Raw genomic sequence first — 26,466 nt, forward strand, 5'->3', positions numbered from 1 at the left:
TTTACTTGAAAATGATATTTATTGATAACTAAATAAATTTTATCAATATGGTTCATTATATGGATGAGGGAGCTCATCTGGTTCACAGGTAGAAAAAAAAGCATCTGTCATTTTTGGTGGGATATCAAGAGAATCCATCCAATAAAACTTGGGATGCCGTTTCATGTAAATGTCGAGTATTCTTTCCTGGATGTCCATTTCAGGTGATCGTTCGCCTGGTGGTAGATCGTATGCCAAAGTCGTCAGGAACTCACGCAGGTCCTTTTCAAACAAAGACTCCTTCTTGCCTTTTGGTTTTTTAATCTTTTTGAGGAACTCCGCTCTTGTCATATCGCTCATTCTCATGCCGCTCTTCCTCTTCTTCTTGCGCTTTTTCTCCTTTTCCCCACCATATACGGACTTGTAAGCAGCTTCTTTACCTTCTTCTGAAACTAGTTTAGTAAATTCATTCTTCTTTTGCCAGGCCGATTTGTGCTGAATCATCCTTCTCGTCCATTTCATTTTTAGATCTCTTATCTTTTTACGAATTATATCAATAAGAAATCTCTTTTTCATTGCCATCACTTGATCTTTCATAAACCTGCTTCTATGCAGGGCATCTGAAATTAAAACAGTTAACTAAAAAATGCAGGACAAAAAAATTAGATCTAGGATTTTTACCCATTGCAGCATTTGTAGTGATACGGTCCAACGGCATCTTGGCCCTCTCTAATGTCAGAATCGTGTCCCAAATACTACTGTTTTTCAATGGTTTATCCAAACACTTATATCCCAAAATATTGTATTCATTTTTCCTGCACTTGGTAGCTATGATAAATCAGTACAAAAAAATTGTACAATTGTATGTTGTTTAAAAATAGCTTATATTGTATAATTTTATAATTTTTTTCTGGCATGATATGTAGATTTGAATGAGGGGAGAAATTAATTTTAAAAAAATATACCATTAATGCTTACCTTTCAGCAAATCAAAAAAGTGGTGCAGATTATAACTACCATAGGCGTATGATTTAACCCAGTTTCTCAGAATCTCAATAATGTACTCAGCATAAACATCATCTTTTAGTAATGTGAGAAGTTCTATTGCATCTGGCAATATGTGAGTCTCTTCATGATATTTTTCAAGCCAATGTGGAATCAATCCAGGATCGACTATATCTGAAATTAAAATCAAAATTAATTCGATCTTTGTACTTTGCTTACAGTCCATGGCTTACTGTCATAATACTGAGAATCAACAGAAAAAGTTGTCACATCGAATGGATCTTGAATCATGTCCAGCATCGATCTGTTAAAGATGAATCGTTCGAGCATTGTCTTTACCATGTACAGTATGCTCGCACGTCCTCCGTCATCCTCATAGGTTTTACGTTTGACTTGTAATGATTGGAGCAGTTCGCACATTTCGATGTTTTCATCAACACTAGAACCTTCATCTTCATCCTCCAAAAGATGGAGGTCAGCTTCCGATAGTTCCAAATATTCCTCCATTATTTCATAGCTTTCCGGAGAGTAGTAGTGTATGTTATTGTACTCATCCAATATCGTCACTCTTCTTTCGGCTTTTTGAACGCAGTACTTCATTAGTGCAATCTGTTTCATTTTCTTCATTTGTTCTCTTGCTTCTACAACATCACTGTCAGAAGAGCATTGTGTCAGTTGTGTTTTAACGTCCACTGTCTCAATTACGTCTATTGTCGGACCACCTTCATTTGCAGAAACCGGGCGATTGTGGACAGATTTTTTAAAAGAATGAAGGCTAAGATGTTCTCTCACGTTTTCTTCCTCTTCCATCTCTTCACCGCAGTCGAAATAATACCAAGGATAGCCTTTGACCAGCTTCGGTTTAAATGTTACTTTCTCATACCATTTTTTATGGCATATCATATCTTCGTCTCCTTCTTCAGTCCTTTGACCATTTGTGCCAAAAAGGTCCAAAGATTCTTCCTCACAATTTTCCCACTCTTCATTTTCATATAAAACTTCATTTGGATATAACCATTCCTCTTCTTCCATCTCCTCTTCTTCGTCTTTACATTCAAAATCGAATACCTCAATTTCTTCATATATCTCGTCAATTTGATCAAACAGATTTTTTGATGAATTGGGGTTTAGCGAATCATAAGAGACTGTTAAATTAAAAAAAGACATTGTTAGTTATGAAGATGAAAACACACACACCTAACAATTTTATATTACAGTGAATGATTTAGTAAAAATATTGTTAAACCTATTTGTTTATACTTACTTGAAGGTTTATATTCTGGTTCTATGTCTAACTCATTATAATGATCAATCGTTTCGTTTAAATTGTTGGCTATCTCAAATTCTGTGAAGCAACAAAACGGTGTGACTGTCAAAGCCGATTCATATTTGGTTTTTGAAGTGATCGAACTGAACGCACAGAGGGGGCAGAGGGCTTTTAAACCCGGGCCCAAAAAGTACGGTGCAAGGACCCCCATTCCCAAAAACGGGTTGCTCCTCATGTTGAAGAACGTTTGCGTCTTCCTGTCGTAGTTCAAACTCCTTGGAAATTGGTCATGGTTGACATTTATATGCAACACTTGGCCTAAATTGAAAAGCTTCTGGTAAAGCTTGTTCTTTGCGGTTGTAGAATTATTGTTACATACAATATCTGATATTGTTTCAGCCAAATAAGCGAGATTTTGATTTTTCACCTTTTCCTCATTGTACACTTCTCTGATCTCTTTCATCTGTTCGATTGTATTTTGAACGTCTAGACATAAATTTGGTTCGTCTTCTAAATCAGTTTGTGTTATGTATTTGATGTACATTTGATCACTTGCAAAAACATTGACTTTGAACGTTTCTCCCATCGTGGTGCTAGTAGGCGATTTGGGAAAGTCGATGGCGTATGATTTCTCTTCTGATATAGTTATAGGTTTGTCTTTGTCAGAATAAGGCACTGTATCTAAGGACATTCCACTTGTAAACTTATATTCACATTTACCAAGATACGGGAAAAATTCTTCAAAACTTTCTTCCGGCTCGATAAAAAAAGTGTCGACGACTTTAGGAGGCAGTCTTATCCGACCCTCTCCTGCATACTCCCCACCATAAAAATGTTTATACGGGTACGACTTCCCTTCTCCTTGATACTTCTTTATAAAATAATTTTCATTGTATCTTTTATTAAAATTACTATCAAAAGTAGAAACTGTGGTTGGTACAAAATCTTCTTCTATAATGTCCTCGGTCACGCTTGGTATTTCACTTTGAAAGCCTCCGATGGTACTGACTACAGTGCTTGCAAATTCCGATGCCTCTTCCTCGGATTGCCTTCCTGAATACCACTCAGATTCAGTAGCCTGCGAAGTAAATTCTGCCTGTAATTTTATACACGAAGCTTCACTGGCATCTTCATAGGCCGAGTACGGATCAAGTTTGAAATTGCTCTCTTCATTCAAGTAGTAGGATGCACCTTCGAAATGTTCAGACTCGGCCAAATCAATTTTTTTAAATTCATCGGAAAGAGATGAGGGTAAATATTCTGAGCTGCTGATTTGGTGAATTGTAATTTCCATTTCCTCTGTACACACAGCCACTTCTTCTTCTTTCTTCTCATGTTGCTCTTTAAGTTTTAGTATAAAATTCCAAAGCATTTCTTCTTGAGATGAAGTCATATTAAATTTACTGACCTCTTGTGCCATTTCATCCTTCCAATCTTTAAGTTCAGCAGGGTTCATATCACCCTTGTTGTTGTATAAATGATTAAAGTACTTGAGCGCGTGAGTGAAAGAATAATCATCCAGTTCACGATAATCATCTACATACTTGAAAGAGTTCATTTCTTTCTCTATTTCTAGAGCATCTTCCTCTTTATTCGCTGGAGGATTGAGCTTATTCTCTTCAAACAACATGATCATTTCGAGGCTTCCTGAATTCACGATAGAGATCTCCGGCCTCCAAATGATACTTTCTTCTGACCTCACCGTTGAAGGTTCTAAAGGGAGCTCTTCAAACTCAATGATTGAATTTTCCGAGATAGACATCGGGTTGTATTCTATAATTTCGTCAACTTGAGGGAGTTTGGGAACTTGTAAGTCTTTAGTCAAAACAAACCAAGTGGGGTACTTCATCGCCTAAAACAGAAAACGCGTCATTCTGATTTTATTTTGTTAGACGGATCACTTACAGGAGGCCAGAAACGCTTTGGGACTTCGACTGCTTGGTCTAATTGAAAATTTTCATCTAGGTCTTCGCATTCCAGTATTTCGTAGAAGCCGGCAATTGCAGTCATATAGTGGTTAGCCCTTTTGTAAAATTTAGCCAGACACTCTTCCCTGCAGGTGCTCAAGACCCGGCCGCCACATGTAAATATGCATTTCTTATTTCCAGGCACATAGCGTTCACCACTGAATTTAATCAAAACAAATTAAAAGTTGAAAATAACAATTTTCATTGCAATATCTTTCATTAAAGGTCAATTTATTTGATTTATAGATTATTTTTTTAAATTATTTGTAAAATTCCTTTATACTTTTTGATACAAACTATGACCAAAGGAGGAACTCTTTTATTATTTTAATCTAGCAATTCGTTGAAATTTTTTTAAAAGAAAAGATAAAAGCTTTTCTGACTTACTTCATTGACTTTACTTTGTCAGAGTCATTTTTGTAACATGTGATGCAGTATGGAAAGTCTAAAATTTTCTTGACAACCGGCCTGTTGATACGGAAGGGCAGCATCGCTAACGGCTTTGCACTGTCGTACAGATTTAGATTCGGAGGGACGACATACATCTGATTCTTATGCCAGGGACAAAACCAGTACGACCAGTTCTGAAAAGGATTTTAAATATTAGTACGACTTGTAAAAATTGCGACTACAGCATTTACTTACATTGACTTGAAAAACATTGTCATTAATGCCGACATCAGGTGACTTTACAAGTATCCCTTCACACTCCCAACACAAAGCACAATGGTCGTGCAAGTCCGAGCTGGAAAGAGTGAACGACAGCCTGTCGATTCTGTTAAAAGTCGAGATTGGAGAAGCGACTTCCGCTGCTGTTAACATGTACGAAACAGGTTAAATAACAGCTCGACTGATCAAAAAACTTTTTGTCTTACAATAATATCGAAAATAATGAGACGCTTTAAGCGCATTGTACAATTTGTCCATTGCCATTTCCAACATGATCGCACTGTAAAGTGGGTAAAAATTCCCTTTTGCTATATAAAAGCTAACAGCCTGTTTACAAGTGTTAGCTATCCTTGTCTGTATTTCTTTACATCTCCATACCTTAAAATTTTTCTCAGCTACATTTTTATCTATGTGTCTTAAGAATTTCCTACAAGAGCGAATTATTTTAACAGACAAATTGTAAGCGTTCAAAATTAAATTTTTGAATTACAAATCAATATTTCCATTTTTCAATTTCCCATCCTTCTTTCGCTCGATGCTGTTGTAGTATGCTGTTTTGTCGGTCAGGTCAACCACTAAAAGTAGATGTGGAATGAGTCCCAGCTCTTTCAACACACAGAGGGATTCATGTGTGCCTGGTGCCCCGACAAAAACCCATCCATAGCTCGTGCACCTGCAATTTAAATTAATTATTTAGTTTGAATAAAAATTGTCAGCTTTAGAAATATAATTATCTTTTTAGAACCCATGTTTAAATATTATTTGAATAAACAGATCTTTGAGGAATTCAATCGAGAACCATAGTTTTAAAACTACTAAAAGTGAGTCTTTATTTATTTTAAAATTTTCAAAATTGTAAACCTATTTAAAAAATTTCCGCATCATTTTTCAATTTTCATAGGTCCAAAAATCTTAATTACCAAGACTTCTTTTTCTTAAATTAGTATAAGTTCATTTAAATATTTAGGTGTTAGAGTAGGTATAAGGCTAAAATATTTTAACTGTAGTCTCAACTCATGATATCTAAATAATCAGTAATTATAAATATTTAAGACAAAGGAAAAACAATTTTACTAAAAAATATATAAAAGCTTTTAAGTTCTGTTACTCTCATACCTTCCACATGTTGAAATATACAAGTCTACGGCTTGGTAAACCAAGATAATCGGAATGCCTAGTCCTCTCCTGAGGTATTCATATATCAAGTTGCCCAATGAACTATTTGGAAAGTTGCGGAATAGGAAGCGCATTGCGATGTCCACTGTCACAATCTCAAAATTATACTTCTCTTCAAAATATTTTGCGACTGAAATCGAAAGAAATTTATTTTGTCTGTGTTCGAATTATCACGGTTGAATTTACCTTTGATTCGCCTGCTGAGTTCTGGCCCTATTATCATTATGCTTATAGGAATATTTATGCAGTACTGGCTATGTTTTATGTATTTCAATGGGTTCTCTGTAAATTTGACTTTGGCTTCCGGCGAACCTGTTGAATTCACTGATTAGAACAATCAATTTTAAAATAAATTAAATACAACAAAACAAACTTACTCAGAAAATAAACATATCTTTTATGAGCGACTACGATGGGCTTGCTCGGTAGTAAGTCATTGTGGTAAAGCAAGTTCTTTTCAAAGCACTATAATTTAAATGCATATTGATACTGAATTTAAAAAAAGTAAGAATTTTGAAAAAATATATTTTAACCTCGACTGGACAGCGTCTTCCAAATTTGCTCAAGTAGAACGTGCCATTATCAATATACTGTTCAACATATTTAAAATCAACGTTGTACACAGTTTCACCGTGTGGCCTGAAATAAGAACATGTAAATTGGAAACTTGTAACTTTCAAAATAAAACATCACGCACATTCTGTAATTGAGCAAAGTCTTCATGATTGTCTTCATGGAACGTCGTCCTGGCTTCACATCCAGCCACGCGTTTCCAAAAAGTTTTGAGTAATTCTAATTGTACAAAAAATAATCCAGTTACTTCCAGTCTAATTTATCATTTACTATTTTATCGACCGTTTACTATTTATTTAAATAGAAAGTTGGGTCAAGAAAAGCATAAAACAAACCCGCATTCGCTTAATTTGTAGAAATTCTTTCTTCAACGTCCTTGCGAGTATTTCTTTGAACTCGTCTTTATGTACTTCGTTCTTGAGTAACCCAAGGAGCATCGGCTTTGGATATTTGTTGTTCATGTACGTAATTACATAAGGGGTGAAGCGGCTTATATCACGGTATTTTTCAATAAGCCCCAGCAACCTTTCGCCATCTGATGGCATGAACTTTCGGTTCCTGAATTCGTTCAGAACCGGAAACCGGTTCACCAGCTCTGCCTGAATTCCTGTGCAATGTTCAATTTAGAACACTACAATCCAACTATGTATATACAATTTGACATACCTTTTAATGTTAAGCTTTCTGTGATTCTATGATCTAGAGTTCGATCTGCAAAGAGCTTGTCAACCTCCTCTTTAAGGTCAGTGAGGTGTGATACACCTTCTAAATCGAGTACTTGAACTTTATTCGGGTCTTCATCATCAGCGATGTAAAGCAAAGCTGCACTCTAAAAGTTACAACATTATTAAAAAGAAGTTCTACGAATATATTTATTTAAAAAAATAAATAAATACCTGTGAAACATAAATTACAAAAATAATAATAATAATAAAAAAGGTAGGTAATTAAAAACATTAAAAAATAATACTCCTCAGCACGGGAAAAGAGAGGAAAATCAAGACTTAAAGAGCTCAACTTACCCTGAATGCCCTGGAGACCACACAGAGGGTTGGTTTTGTGTTAAAAAAAATAAAAACACAAAAGCTTCATTTGAAAGAAGAATTGTGGTCAACCAACAAAATAACAAAAAAAATACACTATGCGCTACTTATGGATCACTAATCTGGTGGAACAAAGCTCAACAAAAAGTAGCTACCCAAACATTAGGCAGCCTACAAAGACTAGAAAACCTATATATCACAGGGGCAATGAGATCAACCCCTACAAACGCATTAGAAACTTTGCTAAACCTACTTCCACTGGAAATATTCATACAAGGAGAGGCTAGGAAAAGCTCACTTAGGCTCCAGAAACAATTAAATTCGAAAGGAACTAAAAAATTCAGGCAAACAACCATAATCAACAAAATCAGACACCCATTATTAGAAATGGGGACTGATTATATGATCCCGGAAACAATCTTCACAACTTCCTATAAAGTCTCAATGGACTATAAAGGAGAGGAAGAACACAGGAGAGCATCAGATGCAATGATGTGGTATACAGATGGCTCCAAAACAAACGAAGGAACCGGATCAGGCGTTTTCTGTACAAGCCCAAAACATGAGCAATCAAACTCATTAGAGAAGTACACTTCGGTCTTTCAAGCGGAAATACATGCCATCAATGCTTGTGCCCTGGAAAATCTTAAAAGAGGTTACACTGACAAAAAATCCTCATAAGATCAGATAGCCAAGCAGCTAATAAAGCATCAGCATGTAAAAGAATCACATCAAAATTAGTCAGTGAATGCATCCAAAATCTCCAAAACCTGGGGAAACACAACAACCTGATGATATCTTGGGTGCCAAGGCACAGGGGAATTTTTGGTAACGAGAAAGCAGACAGACTGGCCAGAGGAGGACCTGCAAGACCATACATAGGCCCTGAACCTATTCTTGGGATAATATAGAATTCTCCATCGCAGAATGGAACCAAGCAAAACAAAAGGAGAAGTGGATAAACTCTAGCGGTGCTAGACATAGTAAACATATGATGAAACAACCCTCACTGAGATTGGCAAAAACACTGCTGCAATTGGAGAGGGCTAAACTCAGAGGAGTGTTAGGACCATTAACCGGTCACTGGCATCTGAGAAAACATCTAAACAACATGAGTATATACAGCGATGATCCCATTTGCAGATTATGTAATGAGGAGGAGGAAACAGCCACTCATATCATCTTCGAATGCGAAGCAACAGCTCAATGGAGGTTTAACCTAACGTACGGAAAAAACTTAGGGAATCAAATTGCAGCAGCAACAGTCAATGACTGATACTTCTAAGAAGAAGGATTGAGTCTATTGACTGAACTAAGGAACAGGAAGGTACAATAAGCCAGAAGGCTGCAGTGCCTGGGGAGTACAAACCCTTCCTAGTATCCATTTCTACCATACCATACCATACTTATGAACTAAAAAAAAAAGAAAACCACTGTACAAAAGCTTCGTTCAAATCTAACACATAAAACTTATTTTCAGGTAAGTGTTCGTGCCTGTTATCACCGTCAATCCGACAGTCTTTCTGGAGAGCCTTCTTACTTGCCCCGACGGTGGGAAAGTCATTCTCATTATTACAGCACCGAATCCTGATTCCAGGATGGATCTGGCTGCAAATAAAGAGCAAAACCTGAGGCGCTACCAATCCTTCCATCGCCTCGGACTTCCTGGTCTGTTCGCCTCCTGATTCACCCTGGATTGTGCGCAAATTGTCCTCCCTGTGGCAGCCACAAATCCCATTCTGAGACCCATCCTGACTTGATGACCTCAGCTGGACTCGAAGAGGAAAATCCGACAAAACACCGATGTCTTTCCAGTCCATCTCTTTAGTCCTGCTGAATTCTGCTATTTTTTCTCTCTTATTGCTCTGCTCGTCCGCTACTGTATTTGTTCTATTTCTCACTTCTCTTCTTTTTTCTTCACTCCAGGGTTACATGATACTTTCCAATGCTGGGGAATTTTTTTTTTTTAACAGAGTACCAACTTCAAAGCTATATGAACCCCCAGAGTGTAAGACAAAAAGAAGAAGCCTGCTATGTTGGGTTATGTTGCAATGAGCCCCTTCCCCACTTATTGCTACATAATGATACATAAATTACAGTATATATATTTCTTTTTACCATTCCAGTTTCATTGAAGTGTGGGTCAAAATGCATTGCTTTTTTCAGTAACGCTTTCAGTCTCTTGAAAATGCAACTTGCGTCAATTTCTAGTAGATGTAAATATTTGTTTTTAACCTTCGATTTTAACATTTGTATCCCAATCAAACTCTGAAACAGGGTAAATAGTTTTAATAATGTAATCTTTATTGTAAAATCAACATTTTTAACATTCCTTCGACATAACTAAAAAAATCAGCAATTAACAAAATAAAAAATAAACATGTATTTTAGTAGAATAATGTAAATTATTTATATAACCTTGAGAAATAGTATCAAATTGCTGAAAAATGGTCTCATAGAAAAAACAAAAATTAAAGACACATTCTGGTAGTTTGAACATCAATGGAGTTCAAGGTGTATTATTCAGTTTGGATCACTTAACAGGAAAACTAACAGAAACAAAGTAAAATAAAAGTTATATGAAGTTTATTAATTTATATTCTTTTGAGAATTTGACCAATTTTATTATTGAGAAGAAGGCAAATTTAAAAATGCATGTGACAGACCAAACCAGCAATGGTAGGCAGACCAAAATGATTGGTAATGGCCAAACTGAATACATATTTAGCTTTTGTGATTATATATGTTTTTATTGTTTGTTGTATATATAAGTTGTAGTGAAAACTTACTTTTCGAAAACGCTGCATCTCATCTGGATTGAGAACATGTGTACTATGGCCGAGAAGTGATTTAGTTACAAGTTTACATGTCCCTTGGATTCTTTTGAGAGACTGAAAATGCAAAAGATTAAAATTAAATCTTTGTTTTGATTCAATAAATAGTTTTTTTAATTATCAGTGAAAAATCGGAATGGAGTTGTTTTATTGCTAAGCTTTCAGAAATTAATTTTACCAATTACTAATTTTATCTATTCAAAAATATAGGAAAATTTATCTGTGAGTTGTTATACATCTTATGTTGCTTATTCACCCGTTTCCAAATTTTAAGCATAAAAATCTTTGTTTATTATTGCAATCTTGTCTTACAGCAAATGAGTCTTGTTTTATCTCATCCTCTGAGGTTCTATGATCTTCCTGGATGTTCAGTGATTTAATTTTTCTCGAACCGCTCAGTATGCTCTGTTGGACAGGCTTCCCTTTCACTTCCACTTTTTTTCTCAGTTTTTCAGCCAATGTCTCTCTTCTGTACAGTGCCAGAGCTGTTTCTTCATCGACGGGAGTTGGAATAAATTCGTCATAATTTTGAAACGGTTCTCGAAACGAGAAAGAGTTATCAATCTAAATAAAATAATATAGACAAAATGTGTTTTTATTATGAAATAAAGATATATGTCAACTTACAGAATCTCCCCAACTCTGCCTCGAATCGGAGGTAGTGTCTTCCTCTTCTGACATGGTTGTATCATCCCTCTAGTCAAAAAATGAATTAATTTTTTAAAACTTGATTTAGGATTAAATGGAACTTACCTGAGGCTTTTGAATGTATTTGATAGAGTATTTGACACGTTTTGTACTGCGCAACTGCAACCATTTTGGTCAAATAACAATCAAATGTATTTTATAAATCAGACGTACTTACAGTATGTGGCATATAGAATATTTTCTTGACTTTCATTGACCCCAAGACAGACATGAACAATGGTTCTGTTGCTTCAACCTCAACCAACTCCACCTTGGAGCCAGTATTCACTTCTTCTTCCCCGGCGACTTCAGGAACAGGAACATCTTTTAACCTTTCATTTAACCTCTGAAAGGAAAGAAAAAACAAATATAAAATTGTCGTCGGAAAGGAGAAGGTAGATTAACCTTTAAATCTTGAAAAAAGTCAACAAGTATTCTTAAATATTTCCAGAAATTAAGAAGGTACAAAGCTTTCCAGTACACCCTAGTTTCTTGATCTGTAAATAGTTATCATACTAAGACAAGGAAATCGAAGTGAAACCAGATTTTTTTTTGTAATAAACTGATATTAAAAAGTAACTTATTTAGAAATACCTGAAATTAATCTTGCTTTATTCAACTCCCTTGTTCTTCTTTTCCACATCTCAAGGATTTTATTCTCCAATCTTTTTCTGCAAAGCATTCTTTTCCTCTAGAACATTTCAAGATTAGTATGGACTAAATTCATGTTCTTTTTCAAGAAAATAAAAATATCTGACTTTGATATTGATGATTATATCAGGCATAACATTTAGTCCGTGCATAAGGATGAAGTCATGTATGGAATACGGCATTTGGTGGTAGATAAAACCGCCTTGTTTGAAGTCTGGCAGGTAGAAATGAACCCAGTGCTTGAGAGGCATCCGTCTCTTGTGGTTCAAGTATGCATTCATAATCGTATTGTAGTGCATAGTGCTCAGCGTGTGATTGATGTTAGGGGGTAAAAATTGCCTTGTAAGTAGCCTGGAAGACAATTCTGCAACTATGAATCGACTAGATTAATTAAAAGAAACTCTTACTTTGGCTGTTCATAGTAAGGCCCGGTTGGATAATGGCCAGGCAAAAGCAGTTTTTCGTTAAACTTGTCGAAAAAGTTCATGTAAGTCAGCCCTAAATAATCGGCAATGACTTGAGCCACTTTGTTAGAACCACTTCCTGGTAATCCTAAAAAAAATATATTTATATAAATATACAGTCTATGATGACAAAAATTTGTTACCTAACACAGATATCTTCAAAGGAGAAATGTATCTGTATGGTTCTTCTATGTTTGTGTAATAATAAGGCCATCTTCTAAATTTTTGCAAACACAGCCTTGAACAAATTGGGTATTCCTAAAAAAAAAAAAAAATTCAAATTATCAATAAAGATATTATAGTATGTTATGAATAGTAGAAAGAAACCTTGTGCAAATAAGTTAGTAAGTTCAGAGCTCGAACGGTCATTCCTTCTCTCAGATGCACTACACACCAATACAGCTTCTTTTGGATAATCGGTTTTGTATGGGTTATACCAGTCTTATATGGCAGGGGGGTTTGTACTGTTTGCAGTTGATCTGTCCATAGTTCATGAAGCTCAATCGCCTTGTCGTGAAATTTGCCCATGAGCGCCCAAGATTCCATGGTTTCTTTGACTGATTTGTCAGTTTTCTCAGCAGCCGGCGGTTGTGGTTGTTCTCCTTCACCTTCATGCTCACCTGGATGTTCTTCCACTTCTTCCTGAGGACAAAAACAATTTATAATAAAAAAAAATAAATAAACGGTAAAAATGGAAATTATTTCTCTCACTGGATGGTCTGTGAAAAAAGTGGATGTAAGCGGTGACTTTGTTCTATGTACTGCTCCTGGTCCTGAAAATTAAAACATTGTATTAGTAAAAAAATCACAACACTAGTCAGAATCATTAATCAACTTAGTGAAGAATTAATTATTTTTTTTTGGGGGGGGGGTTTATGTTACCCATGACTTCTCAAACTAGCTAAAATGACCAGTATGAGTGGAAAGCGAGCAAGGCGGGAGAATGGGCACAGCGGTCGAAACCACACCCCGACAGCCACGACCGGCCAGGAGGAAGGGTGGGGAGTTTTCTTCTCTGTGTTAAATTTCTGCTTGGACAGACTCCTCATTGGAGGACGTGGATAAAAACCATTCACATCCAGTTACCATTAGAAAAGTCCACGTCCTTGAGGTACCCGGGGCTAATACGCCCTGCTCCCCTCCCCCCGCAACAACTATAGATTATTTATTTTTATTTTAAATATTTTTTTAAATTTTTACCTGAATTGTAAACTTCTGTAATTGTTACAATAATTATTGCAAATTACAAGCAATTTAGCATTAAGTAAACTTTACAATGGAAAGTAGATTGCCAAAAGGGCCGGCCAGACAGAAAGTGATCTGTTGTGACTGGAAGCAATCCAGAGGCTGTCATGACAGTCGGCGATTTTAGGCCACATAGAACGCAACAGACTGTGAATGTGCATGTTCGTTTGTGTTTTCATGTTTTTTAAAAATTTTTAACTTTATTTGCTAAAGTCAACTGTATTTTTTGTATCCTCCATTCCCTGACCCCAACCATACTGAGCACTACGAGGCTGCTCTCAATGTTACTACATAGAAACATATTTGTTACAGACAATTACCGATCTAATAGAAGGATCTATGGGCACCAACACATCTCGCTAACGATCACGGGCTCAACATCACCCAAAGACTGCTCTCAGGCTCACAAACCGCCCATGGAGGCAGAGGACTCCAGTGGATACTATTGTTATTGAATGTGAATTTGAACAAAGAACTTTCTGCTTTCGACTTTGCAATACCCAAAGAAAAGACGATACTGGGTTCATAAAATTAATAATAAAGACAGAACTACGGGAAAACCAATAAATATATAATTACTTTTTATTAATACTTAATTACTTTAATATTTCTGTTTGATCACTTATTTTAACTGTGATCAAACAACCTTTGACTCCTCAGAATTGCTATCATACCTCAATTTTCACGTCCCATCTGCCCACACCCGCAGTAGAACTGTATTTTACCATCAATTTTCCTGTACCAACTACACTTCTCGCTCTCCCGTGTACAAAATGATGGATCTGGTCAATAAGCTGCCTAACAGTATGGGTATTAATAATAGAACTAAAGCTATTTCAAAGAGGAATTTGAGAGGAACTTTTACAACAACGGTCAATTAGTAATCTGATGTATGTGTGTATGTATTGTATATGTGTATACTGGATGTATTGACTGATTTTTGTTGTGTATTATGTATGTATAATTCATTAATCTTATTTATAATTGTTTTTATTTACTAGTCAAATCCCAAATATTATTTTTGTACTGAAATATTAGTATCTAAATTATACTGTATATGTGTATTTTTATTATTGCCAGTGTTTAATATTTCAATGTTTTTCATGTTTTAAATGTCCTTTATCTATCCTTTAATTATTATTGTACAGTAAAATGGGTTATTGTGTGTAAATAAATAAACCTGTGACTCAAAGAAGCAAAGGCAATCTGTGATTTTGTACAACTGGATCGCTTCTCATTCAACAAAATTAGGCCGAAAGCAATAAATTTAGTTCTGCCTGACCAAGCTTTAAATTTTTTAAAATGTCTAATAACCATATTTTTTGGAAGGCTGAGAATATATATATATATATTTTTTTTTAACTACATATTTGGTAAGTAGTAATAATTTTCAATTTGATTGTTTAGTATTGCATAAAAAAGTTTCCATTGATTCTTTAAGCTGTTCTACTTTCATAAATGTTATCTCTCATCTAAAATTAGAAGCGTCCATCTCAAACAGCATAATAATAAGATTGAGTATGGAGTTAAGTTAAACCGAATGAGATACTAAATTTTTCTCACCATCAATCACATCATAAAAATCCGTAATATACTTTATAGGATCTGTACGCCCTACGTATCGTCTGTAGTACATGTTGCTTTTCATTAATCCCGATTGTATTACATCATTGCGAAGTTCATCCATTATGAGTCGTTGGTCTTGGAAATGTTTGAAAATCTTGCTTTTTATCTCCGAGTTCCAGTCTGCGAGTTCCTGTAAAGTAAAAGCATTCAGTTGACTGGTGAAATCTAAATTTAGTTTTTACATACGTTGTACAGTTCTGTCACTTCAGGCAGTTTGTAATTACATTCTCTCGGATTATAAATGTGTTTTTCAAAAATAAGCTTCTGAAAAGTGAAATTATTACGTTAAATATTTACCATTTAGTTGTTAATGTTAAACGTACTGGCAAGAGAGATATGTCCGAGAGTTTATGTTTCTTCTTGGTGAAGTTCATTTTTAGAAATTGACATTCAGGGTGGAAGTATTCGGTTGGACTTAGGGGATTTTCTCCTGTATCGATCATATCCCTCGAATCCCCTTTCTTTCGCATCGACCCAGCCGCCAGTGATGGCCTGTATTTTTCCGCTAGGCGGACAGATTTGTTCAGCTCATCCGAATCTCTGCTTTCGGTCGAGCTGCGGTTCGACAAATGACTGTTTGTCGTAATCCGACTATGCCTATTTGCGTCTTGATATCCAGTATCCGGCACAAAACTGAAAGAGATCTTAGAAACCATACTCTTTTCTCTTTTATGGGAGGCGCTTTTGAGCGTAATTGAGTCCAATGCGATGAATTGTTCGATTGAATCGTGCGAATAGATTAATTTTCTTTTTACATCAATCGAGTACTCGTCTTCCGAATCTGATGATACCAAGTCTTCATAATCTAAACAAAAAAAGCCGATTATTGAATTAAAGTAGTCGAAAACAGAACTGATGTATTTCATTGCTGTTTCAAATGAGATCTTTTTAATAACACTAACATTACAAGAATTTATTTTCAACTTTAAATTGAATAAATTATTGTTTTTATCTTAAGGCCTTGATTTAGATGAAAAAGTTAATGTCACAGGATTCGAACCCATGACCATTGGCTCAATACACCGCTGCTCTAACCACTTGAGCTATCGTGACTTTGATTCCCTCAGACAAGAATGAGGGAAAATTCGAAAGGTTGTAGGTTGAGATGAGGAGCTGGTGTCTGAGTGGATCGAAGTCACGATAACTCAAGTGGTAGAGCAGCGGTGTATTGAGCCAATGGTCGTGGGTTCGAATCCTGTGATATTAACTTTTTCATCTAAATCAAGACCTTAGATAAAAAGAATAATTAATTGAAATAATTAATATAGCCAATTATGGCTGCTAAACATATTTGATTTTAAACTGAATAATTATTTTTAGTGAATTAACATTTGCAATATTACTATGCTATTCTTAATGAAACTGAGAACTACTCAAAAGAAATTATTAATAAATACTTTGTAATTGGATGCCGCTGAACATGGAATTAGTTTTGCAAGTTTCCTTTAAAACTTCCTCCTCGGTCTCTTGATGTGATTTTTTGAAGTCGAGTTCATCTAAAGTTTTCTCTAAAACAACTGCCTTTAGAATGCTATTGTACATCTAACAAAATCGCTATCTTTAATTCAATTACCTATGGCGGTGAACCTCTCTTCTTGCTCCACGTACCTTTTATTGTTCACCTTTATCGAGAAAGATTCCATGTCCGGATCTTGCAGGTATACGACGAATGTGGAGCTGAGTCCTCGTTCCCAAAGGCCTTGCCACAGATATGAGTTGAGCGACACTCCATCTATAACCCATCCGCCGTAGCTGAAAAATATGTAAGTAATATATTCGATGTGAAATACAAAAGTATGAAGCTTGAATACTTGATCAGATTGTTGACTTTAGCCTTGTGCTCTATTTCAAAAATGGCCTGTGACAGAATATTTATCTCTTCGTGAACCGCCAACTCCTTTGGTGACTTATCGATATTTTTCCCTTGTTAAGTGAGAGAGAAAATTAAAATAACTATATTGCATGAACAAGAAAACAAGTTAATCATTAAAAAAAAAACTACATACAAACTTCCATGGCGAAAGAAGAAACTACAGGATGATGTGGATCTAGATGGTAGGGATTTATGTGCGGTTTGAGAACTTTGGGGCAGAAACGAAGAATACTGGAAATTTAAAAAGAAATAGTTAATTATGTTATAAACATAAATATTAATTTACAATACAACTGAGAATTTAGGAATAAATGCTTACCGAAGTGGATTTTGTAAGTACTTTTTTAGGATGGACTCACTGCTGAAATAAGGGATTTTATGTACTAAAAACAATCTTCTTGCATTTCGAATTTTTTCTTTATCGTTTTCTCTAAAAAGGACAAAATTATTCTAAAACAATATCTTAAATTGATCATTAGACTTACAAAATTAATATAAACTTAATTACTTAATATAAATTAATAATAAACTCTGACAATGCTTTTGTATGCATATGTTAAATTTGAAATATAAACATTTTATGTGGTATTTTCTGCATTGTTTGCCTGAATTTTGGGAAATTGGAATAACTAGTGTTCAAAAGTGCGTTTTTGTTTAGAACCGATTTTCCTGTTTTACAATTCTTGTACAAAAGATTCATTCATTCACTCAAGGTTTGTTCCGTCATGATGAGGTCTAGTTTGGAATTGGAAAGATGCATCGTTTTCAGCAGATTGATCTGCCTCCTGATCTGCTGGTCAGATGCTTTCTGTTCTTTCTGGGCAGTGGATTTACAGCACTCAACATTCATGTTACAAAGATCATCAGTGAGCACCGAAAACACACTATGTCGGGATACCACGGTGAAAACCCATTGAAATTTCACCATTTTCAGATAGCTCAAGGTGTTGCAATCTCTGTCTGTCCAGATGTAGAATCTTTTATATAATAATGAATATTGGTTAAATGGGATTGTTGGGGGGGGGGGTAACAGTTTAGGCATTGACTCTGGAATTTTAAGTCCGTAGTCAATATCCAATTTTATTTTTTATTTTTTTAAATGGCTTTATGCTTTACTATTAGCCATAGTACAGTAATTGTATGACTTTTTTTTGGGGGGGGGAGGAGTGTGAAAAAAGCCAGGGGCTACAGTGGGAATTGAACTATGACTACTGGGTCTTCAAGGCGAGGGTCTAACACACTAACCACTCGGTTTACATTAATCAACGTTCATCTGACAAAAATCATCAGTGAGGGCAGATGCACCAAAAGCGACCACAATGTACAAGATGTAGTACAGATGTACTACTGCCAAAATGCTACCACTATTTTCATATAACTCAAGGTGTGCTAGGATTTAGCCATGTGAAGAGTTTTGGCGACCTCCAGACTGACTAGACATCGAATTATTCATATAAAGATGAAATATTCTATTAAATGGGATTTGTAAGATTCACACAGTGCAGTGTCTTAATGTGAAGATACAGGAACAAAAATATTAAAACAAGAATGAAATTTGTGTTGGTAAAACGATAGTGGTTGTTGGTCGGGTAATGTGTTTTAATTGAATCCAGAAAAAAACAAAAAACACAAATGTGTCTAAGATAATTTTCTAGAATTCTAAGTGCATAGTCAGGGAATCGAACCCATGTCAAACACGCTAACCACTCAGCTTTCATTTCTTTGTTTGTTATGAAAATTTTTTTTCCCCAGCTTCAATAACATTCATCCTAGAAGAGGCATAGGTAAGCAGTATGAGTACAGATAGGTTTTTATGTTTAACCATCTTTTAAAGAAATGACCAACTTATAAAATTGGGGACCGCGGTAGTCGAGTGGTTAGCATGAGAGACTCAAGCCGTGGTCGTGGGTTCGATTCCCACCGTCGCCTCTGGCCCTTTTTTCACGATAACCCCCCCAATTTGAACACACATAAGAATTGTCACCATGGCTAATATGCATAGATCATAACGCCAAAAATAAAAAAAAATAAAAAAAAACATAAAATTTTCCTGAGTAACAATGTTAAAAGCAAAAATGATTCCTTCAAATGTATGAATATAAGTTTTGGTTCTAGGGAGAGCTCATTTCATATTAATTAAACAATTTTCTCAGTCATTAGTTGTTAAACCTAGTCACATTTAAATTTAAAATAATCGAAAGTTCGGATTGTGAAAATTACCCTGGAGGATATGGGAAGGTAGCAGGTTCTGTCGACACGACCTTATCAGTTATGTTTTTTATTATTTGTATATAAATTTCCTTTGTATTCTGTTCTTCTTCAGTGCTGTGAAAGGCGATGTGCTTGAAAAACCTACTGAATACGTTTGTCGGCTTCAGTTCTTCTATATCCGACATTGCCCCTGGAAAAAAAAAACACATTGAAACGATTTTACAAAAATAATTAATTAAATTAATTAAAAAAATTGAGGATTGTAATAAATTGTCTTTCACTGAGTCAAGTAAGAAACAGTACAGTAATAATAAAAAAGGAGTTGTTCTTGGATTAGTCGGCCATAGGGATTATCACTTTTATATTTTATAAAAAGAAAATTGTTAATAGGAGATATTGGCAAGACGCTGGATTTACTTTTTATTTTTTTTGGCAGTACGCATCCGTGTTTCCTGGGCAGTGTCATGATGTTTTCAGGCGGACAGATGTAAGCTCGGAAGTACATGAGCCGGAATGCCATAACAAACCAGTCGATGAAATCCTCATGCCTTTCGAATTCATCGTTCACGTAGACGTCCACACCGACGTCGTTGACGTACTTAAGACTTTCCGACCGTGTGATGTCGTCTAAGAGCTTCAGCTTCGCCTTGTACTTATACAGTCTCGCTTCTCGTCGTAGGCTTGTGAAATCTACGACCTGCATAAAAATCCACGTTAAAGACCAAAGTGGAGCGGTTGTTTTTTTTAAATAATTGTACCACTGCGTTGTAATAGCTCGCTATTGCTTCAGCGACGAACGTTTTGCCACAGATGGGATGCCCAGTGACCAAGACGTTGCACGTCGATATCGGGAAAGCGGGAAACAGATAGCGGTCAGGATCAATGACGAACTTCTTCAGGGCCTTTTTTGTCGACAGGAAATAATACTTGTCGTGGTACCTCGCAACGTATTTCGACCGCCCCCTCAGTAACAATCCGTGTGCAAAAGCGACCGGACATCGGCGGCCCCATGAACTTATTGTTGTCCTGTAATTAGTAATGAAAAAGTGTATAAGTAATTAAAACCAGTAAAAATGAAATAGCTAAATTTAAAATCACTCTTTGGTTTCACGACTGAATCCAAAAAGGTTGTATATGTCAACCTTTTACTGTCCTTTACAACGAGATACAATTTTCATTTGAGTCCGTACAAAGTGTATTTTATAATTCAACAAAATTTTATCCTGTTTGTTAAGCATGATTTTATGGCTCAAAAGCATCACTTTTGACTTTTCCCGCCTCACACAAACAAGTAAACCAAAATTTTTATCCAGAAGGGCTGTTTGGTTCAAAACTAGTTAAATTGTCTAATATATGCAATTACGTTTTTTTAGGAATTAGGATATATAAAGGCTCAAATCCACACCTATACATAAATACATACATATGCAGAGTTGTGTCTGTTATTCTCGCAGGCCGCCATTTCAGCTTTTGTAATTTGCAATAAATTTCCAGTAGCCTCAAGAATCACCACCCTTCCGGGTTTGGCAATCTGGGACAGACTTGGTCTAACCGTCCAGCCACCCGGATTGGGTTCCAGATGCTGCCAACATCTAGGTAAATTCAGCACCCAACGCATGCAGTTCCACATTTTATTAGACAATTTAGCATTGTGAATTAAACAAATAAGAAATTGGCTGAATATTTTTTATTTTTCTACTGATCTTTCACCAACACTATCATTTTTATTTTAAAAAATAATTTGTTAGCAACTTATACATATGAAAATGGATATACAAAAATCTGTGCGATAGTCTTTTTTCACATCATCGACACAGAGGAAACAGATTGGCACTTAATATACGGGATTAAGGGGCGTGGAGGCCTCGAGGCAGTCGTTTAAAGCAACATGGTGGGTTTTCAGGATGGAAAAGTGTATACAATGGGGCTTGCGCAATAGGGTTGGGATGGATCAAACAATTTTTCAAGTTCTGGTTGTCTTCCAGTTGTTTTTAGATCTGTAGTAAGCCCGGGCACTAAAGACATTCCCAAGATTGGTGTGAATATTTCGGAAGCACGGTTGTACCAATTCGTTGACAAAAGAATGATGATGTCGTCGTGGGTAGTGAAGCTACGTATATTTCGACAACACCCAAGGGTTTGGAACATTTATCCGAGAACACTCCATTCCGAATGTCCTGACTGGTCGCAGTAGGTTTCCTAGTATGCCTCAGTTCCATTCTGTATGTCCTGACTGGTCGCAGTAGGTTTCCTAGTATGCCTCAGTTCCATTCCGTATGTCCTGACTGGTCGCAGTAGGATTTTGAGTACGCCTCAGTTCCATTCTGTATGTCCTGACTGGTCGCAGTAGGTTTCCTAGTATGCCTCAGTTCCATTCCGTATGTCCTGACTGGTCGCAGTAGGTTTCCTAGTATGCCTCAGTTCCGTTCCGTATGTCCTGACTGGTCGCAGTAGGTTTCTGAGTACGCCTCAGTTCCATTCTGTATGTCCTGACTGGTCGCAGTAGGTTTCCTAGTATGTCTCAGTTCCATTCCGTATGTCCTGACTGGTCGCAGTAGGTTTCCTAGTATGTCTCAGTTCCATTCCGTATGTCCTGACTGGTCGCAGTAGGTTTCTGAGTACGCCTCAGTTCCATTCTGTATGTCCTGACTGGTCGCAGTATGTTTCCTAGTATGCCTCAGTTCCATTCCGTATGTCCTGACTGGCCGCAGCAGGTTTTTGGGGACCCCACAGTTCTATTCCGAATGTCCTAACAGGTTGCAGTAAGTTTCAGATGACCTCACAGTTACATATCGTATGTACAGGTCGCATTATGCTTTGTGAGTGGATACCACACCAGTACGCTGTCTAGTAGTCTAGTCCTAAGTATCTTACTTGGGTGGAAGCTGGAAGCCCCTTGTTGTAGAGTACAGTGGAGGCAAGACTTGTTTTCAACATTTTTCCTCATTCGGTCTTGTCCACGACTCTTTGCAACAGTTTTTGATAAACTCAATGTGTTTTTGGATGCTGGAAGTTGCTTATATTTTTATATAATTACTTTTAATCATATTTTTCGAAAGGTATAATCGTATTGTATTCAAGGATTTTTTTGGCCACATTTATTGCCGGTTTTTTTTTTGCCTAACCTTTCGGCATTAGCCATATACCTATTTTATTCTTATATCGTGACTATTTTTTTCGAATTTGTTATAGAAAACTTATGACGTTGAAGAAATTGTTTAGAAAAAGATGGTACGTTAATCATATCAATTTTGAAAAAAAAAAGCCCGTTTGTAAGTATGTCGGGTTCAAAAACAGGGCCAAATCGATTCGTACCCGGGACCTTACATTGACGAGCTCCGTGTCAACGCCTAAACCGTTGCGGCACACATTTTTGTTATTCAGTTTTTTAAATTTAAGTACATCCTGTCATTATGTGTGTCAACCCAATAAAATTAAAAAGATATTTTCTGTTGTAGAGGCAAGAACTGCTAAGAAGCAATCTTTTTATTTCCTACTGACAGTTGTTTTCAGCGATCCGGATTTCAAGCTTATAGCTCATCATCAGGTTAAAGGAGTTTAATGATGAGCTATAAGCATGAAATCCGGATCATTGAAAACAACTAACTGAGAGTAGGAACTATCTTTTTAAAAAGATTGAATAACACATTCATTCCAACATCTATCATTTCTATTGCTAAGAAGCATTCGACATAGCTTCGCAACAATTGAACTCTCGGTCATAAAATACACATATCTATTTGAAAGTGTTTCTGCAGTTGTTAAAAAATGGATTAGTTTTGAACTGAACTGAAATATTGTCACCTGCTGGTTTTTACATAATCATATGTGAAATCATATTTAGATAATCTGTTCTGTCATTAGTTTGCATATGTAAAACAAAAGAATAAATTACCTTAAGTTAAGCGATTTAGGCACATTAGTATAAAGTTCATCGTCGGATGGGGGGTCCACGTTTTGTTTGTATTTTTCATAGCACTTGATGGCGTCCTGAAGGTTCAGATATCTGAGGTATCGTATCCTTTCGTCCGTAGATGCCGTTTCCTGTACAGCGCGGTATTTTTCTGCGAAGGTCATGGCTTCTGTGTGATTAACCTCCCCTTCGGCGGTCGCGGCGGCGCCTACGGCTTTTAAATTTTCGGCGCTAGTTTCTTGCATCTCCTTCTCGACTGGTTCTTTGGACTTCCGGTTAGCTTCATCGTTGTCAGGCACCTTTCCGAGACGCGACCCTTCTAAAAACTTGTTCAAGTTCTCTTCGAACTCCTGTTGGTCGCTGTCGTATTCCTCGAGTTGGGCCTGATCCTGTTTGTGTTTAGTGATAAAAACGCCCACTACTTCGTCTTTGCCCATGCGTTCGATGAATTCCCGGGCCTCTTTGTAGTGGGTTTCCTCCGGGAACGTTTGGCTCAGCTGCGACCCGAAATGCACTTGAGGAACTTTGTAGACGGGAAGGCAATTCATACGCGACATTACAACCTGACGAGGAAGAAGAAAAAAAGGATTACGATCGGGTAGGATTGGCAAGAAAGAAAGGATTTACGTGTAACTGGTTTGCGCCCGGAGTGACTGCTTTCACCCTGAAGACGAAGTGGTGGTCCATATGGTTCACAAAACGATGAATAGGTAACACCGCTTCGTAATAGGCGTTTATGTCCTCGAACGAATTGTATATGCGACTCAGATTGAAACTGACCGGTTCGGGATACTCTGGTATGATGTGGGTATTCTGTTTATTGTGTTTATATACATCCACATCTTTGAACTAAACAAATCACCTCGTTAAAATTTCGGTTTCGACAAAAGTACGGGATGTTTAGAAAGCTAAATTGTTCGACACCGCGAAACAAAAAGTTATACGATTTACCTGCAAAACCTCAAGAACCAAACTCTCCTCGAAGGACAAGGATTTGCCAAGTTTGTGCCAAATTTCATCCCTCGGGTCCTTCTTGTACTCTTTCCTTCTGGCCTCAAATTCGTCATTTCCGGTGTTGGTGAAGTTTTGGACCATTTCGTACGGGTACATGGGGTACACCGAGTAGTCTTCGTATATGCTTTCCAGGTCTGGGATGGTAGCCTGGATAAACAAGATTAAAATTCAAATTAAGAAAAGAAAAAAAACAAAAAAACGAACGAACGACCTCACCTCAACATAAATGACCACGTCGGGAGCGAACCTGGCCGAGAACACCTTATTCAACACGGAGAACACGTTGTCCGGGGTGGCGTACTTGCAGTACTGGATGCCAGTCAGAACGTAGCCCCTCTTGTACACGGCGTACGACTTGAGCTTCCTGATGATCAGCTCGCCCAACACCCTGGCAGGAACGTGAGCATTTTCCGACGAGACTACCGTGTTGTCCTCAAGGATATCGTACTCTATGTTCTTCGTGCTGTGTATGTTCTTGAAATACTCCTTCACCAGAGACCTCGCTTCAAGAAAACGAATTTTGTAAATACTTGACGAAATACAACAAAATTTATACACAACGCACAATCTATTTAATTTTATTGTTATCTAACGGCCAAGCATATGTGGCTATTAAATAAAACAAGGGGTGTATCCAAGAATTGGTTAAGGTAGCAAAAGTTCAGGATGGAATTCTCTATCAAGTTTCAACAGCTTGCGTACAAAAAACTAATATAACTAATAACAAAATAATAAAATAATTCGGTGATGTTTGTTCCGTAGATTCGTACGCTTATAATGTAGCATGCATGTAAGTAAATAATTGGTGTTGGATCGTACTTACGTTCTATCAACACAGCGCCGTATTTTTCAGCAAGCCTCTTCGCTAATGGACAAGGAGCGACCATGGAAGGGCCGACGACAAAGAAGGACATGGGTTTAGTCCTTACGACTTTCTTCATAGCCAGGCGGTCGTTGTAGCAGTCGTTGTATTCGTAGCCGATGGCGTGCCTGGACCTCGGATATAATTTTATGTCCGACACCCTTTCCGACATTCTTCTCATGGGCATGGTGTTGTCCCAGGGGCACTCGAAGAAGTAGTCCTCCGGACTGGAAGCACCTGCTACGTTGACGTACTTGTAGTTGTCCTTCAGTGCGTTGAACGCGCTCGGCACCCTCTGCGATCTGAAAAAGCCTTCGGCTCGCTCTTGTATCCGGCTGTCTTCTTCGATATCGATTCTGCCGATATTTCTGAAGCAAGTGCCCATTTCTTCCGAAGGGAAAGGATGGTCCCCCCTCCTCGATTGAGTCACATTCAAAATATTCTCCATTCTTTGATGTTCCGTACCGCTCTAAAACATACAATAAACATTTATTATTATTATTATTTGTTTTTACGAGGGTATTTCAACTACGAGGTTATATGAATCCTCGATGTGCCGGTGTTTTTGGAAAAAAAGTCCGCTGGATTCGAACCCGAGACCTTCACCTTACAGTGATGAGGGCGGTTTCAACGCCTAAACCATTGCGGCCACCGACGTATGCATGTATTTTTAAAAGTATGTCTTTCAAAGAACCCTATTCTTACACTTGGTTTGAACATAACTCTTTTTCAACGATTATTTTCCATTTTTTGTTGCATTCTACCATTTCAGCTTACTTTTCTAAGCTATAACTATAAGATCTTCAAGAAAAATTATACATGGCCAAAAGTGAGGGAATAGCAGCTTGGTAACTCATGTTTTTTTTCTCCGTAGCATTTAAAGCTTTGCCATTTTCATAAGAAACTTATTTTTTAAAAAAGTTTACACATTTTAAATTTTGTACAGCATGTTGTCTCCAGCCACATCGTGCCCAAATAAAAAACTGCAGTTTAGCAACTGTATTTGGAAGTTTTAGAAGATCGTTGCTGGATTCGACAGACGCGTGCAATGACAGGTGGATTATTACTTTTAGAGTTAGTTTTTTGGTGGTTTAGTTTAGTTAGTTTTCTTTAAAATTAGTACTTAGAATGATTACTTTTACATATTCTGATCTTCTCTTTTGAATTTAAGCTAACTTAGCCATTATCGCTTTGATAATCATCAAAGTTGAATGGATTTTAAGAAATGCTTAGCATAGTTAATAGCATCAAGTACTACCTTATTTGTGAACAAAACTCGACGAAAGCAAGAGTCTCTTTCTCAGGAAATATCTAATGTAATTACACGTATCTTTGGACCATTTGTCATACCTCTTCCAACTACTGCTAAAATAACACTAAACTAAATCAATTGACTACAGATTGTTT

General features: G+C 36.7%; 2 protein-coding genes across 2 annotated transcripts; both read right to left on the reverse strand.

Moving 5' to 3' along the window:
* On the reverse strand, nucleotides 1–24,024 carry LOC106668320. The gene is made up of 43 exons (XM_014396966.1): nucleotides 23,811–24,024; nucleotides 23,166–23,746; nucleotides 20,029–20,296; nucleotides 19,688–19,967; nucleotides 19,280–19,460; nucleotides 17,379–17,489; nucleotides 17,193–17,290; nucleotides 16,998–17,109; nucleotides 16,760–16,938; nucleotides 16,584–16,694; nucleotides 15,510–15,991; nucleotides 15,373–15,450; nucleotides 15,124–15,316; nucleotides 13,027–13,088; nucleotides 12,643–12,957; nucleotides 12,459–12,573; nucleotides 12,259–12,403; nucleotides 11,959–12,202; nucleotides 11,795–11,891; nucleotides 11,606–11,697; nucleotides 11,379–11,546; nucleotides 11,267–11,320; nucleotides 11,141–11,209; nucleotides 10,826–11,077; nucleotides 10,469–10,570; nucleotides 9,798–9,947; nucleotides 7,303–7,465; nucleotides 6,972–7,243; nucleotides 6,761–6,855; nucleotides 6,597–6,702; nucleotides 6,441–6,528; nucleotides 6,250–6,375; nucleotides 6,004–6,193; nucleotides 5,378–5,560; nucleotides 5,094–5,314; nucleotides 4,864–5,030; nucleotides 4,606–4,802; nucleotides 4,157–4,376; nucleotides 2,249–4,103; nucleotides 1,218–2,129; nucleotides 958–1,158; nucleotides 661–807; nucleotides 1–599 (listed from the first exon to the last, which is right to left on the reverse strand). Exons 1-43 carry the CDS (start codon nucleotides 23,868–23,870, stop codon nucleotides 43–45), a joined length of 10,299 nt encoding a protein of 3,432 aa, XP_014252452.1. The 5' UTR covers nucleotides 23,871–24,024; the 3' UTR covers nucleotides 1–42.
* On the reverse strand, nucleotides 23,718–26,466 carry LOC106668321. Its single transcript, XM_014396967.1, has 4 exons — nucleotides 26,318–26,466; nucleotides 25,021–25,528; nucleotides 24,414–24,700; nucleotides 23,718–24,344 (listed from the first exon to the last, which is right to left on the reverse strand). Exons 2-4 carry the CDS (start codon nucleotides 25,505–25,507, stop codon nucleotides 24,084–24,086), a joined length of 1,035 nt encoding a protein of 344 aa, XP_014252453.1. The 5' UTR covers nucleotides 25,508–25,528; nucleotides 26,318–26,466; the 3' UTR covers nucleotides 23,718–24,083.

Source organism: Cimex lectularius, unplaced genomic scaffold (genome assembly GCF_000648675.2).
Source record: "Cimex lectularius strain Harlan isolate CLEC.00 unplaced genomic scaffold, Clec_2.1 scaffold237, whole genome shotgun sequence".
Taxonomy (NCBI): Eukaryota; Metazoa; Arthropoda; class Insecta; order Hemiptera; family Cimicidae; genus Cimex; species Cimex lectularius.

What these genes read in the sequence shown, in the direction of transcription:
- LOC106668320 (XM_014396966.1), bottom strand. Translation starts at nt 23,870, where the DNA reads ATGGACCACCACTTCGTCTTCAGGGTGAAAGCAGTCACTCCGGGCGCA. An exon ending in TTTGAAGATATCTGTGTTAG is followed by an intron (nt 12,404 to 12,458) that starts GTAACAAATTTT and finishes TATTTTTTTTAG; the next exon opens with GATTACCAGGAAGTGGTTCT. An exon ending in TGATTCTCAGTATTATGACA is followed by an intron (nt 1,159 to 1,217) that starts GTAAGCCATGGA and finishes TTTTAATTTCAG; the next exon opens with ATATAGTCGATCCTGGATTG.
- LOC106668321 (XM_014396967.1), bottom strand. Translation starts at nt 25,507, where the DNA reads ATGGAGAATATTTTGAATGTGACTCAATCGAGGAGGGGGGACCATCCT. An exon ending in CGGCGCTGTGTTGATAGAAC is followed by an intron (nt 24,701 to 25,020) that starts GTAAGTACGATC and finishes GTTTTCTTGAAG; the next exon opens with CGAGGTCTCTGGTGAAGGAG. An exon ending in ACGTGGTCATTTATGTTGAG is followed by an intron (nt 24,345 to 24,413) that starts GTGAGGTCGTTC and finishes TTGTTTATCCAG; the next exon opens with GCTACCATCCCAGACCTGGA.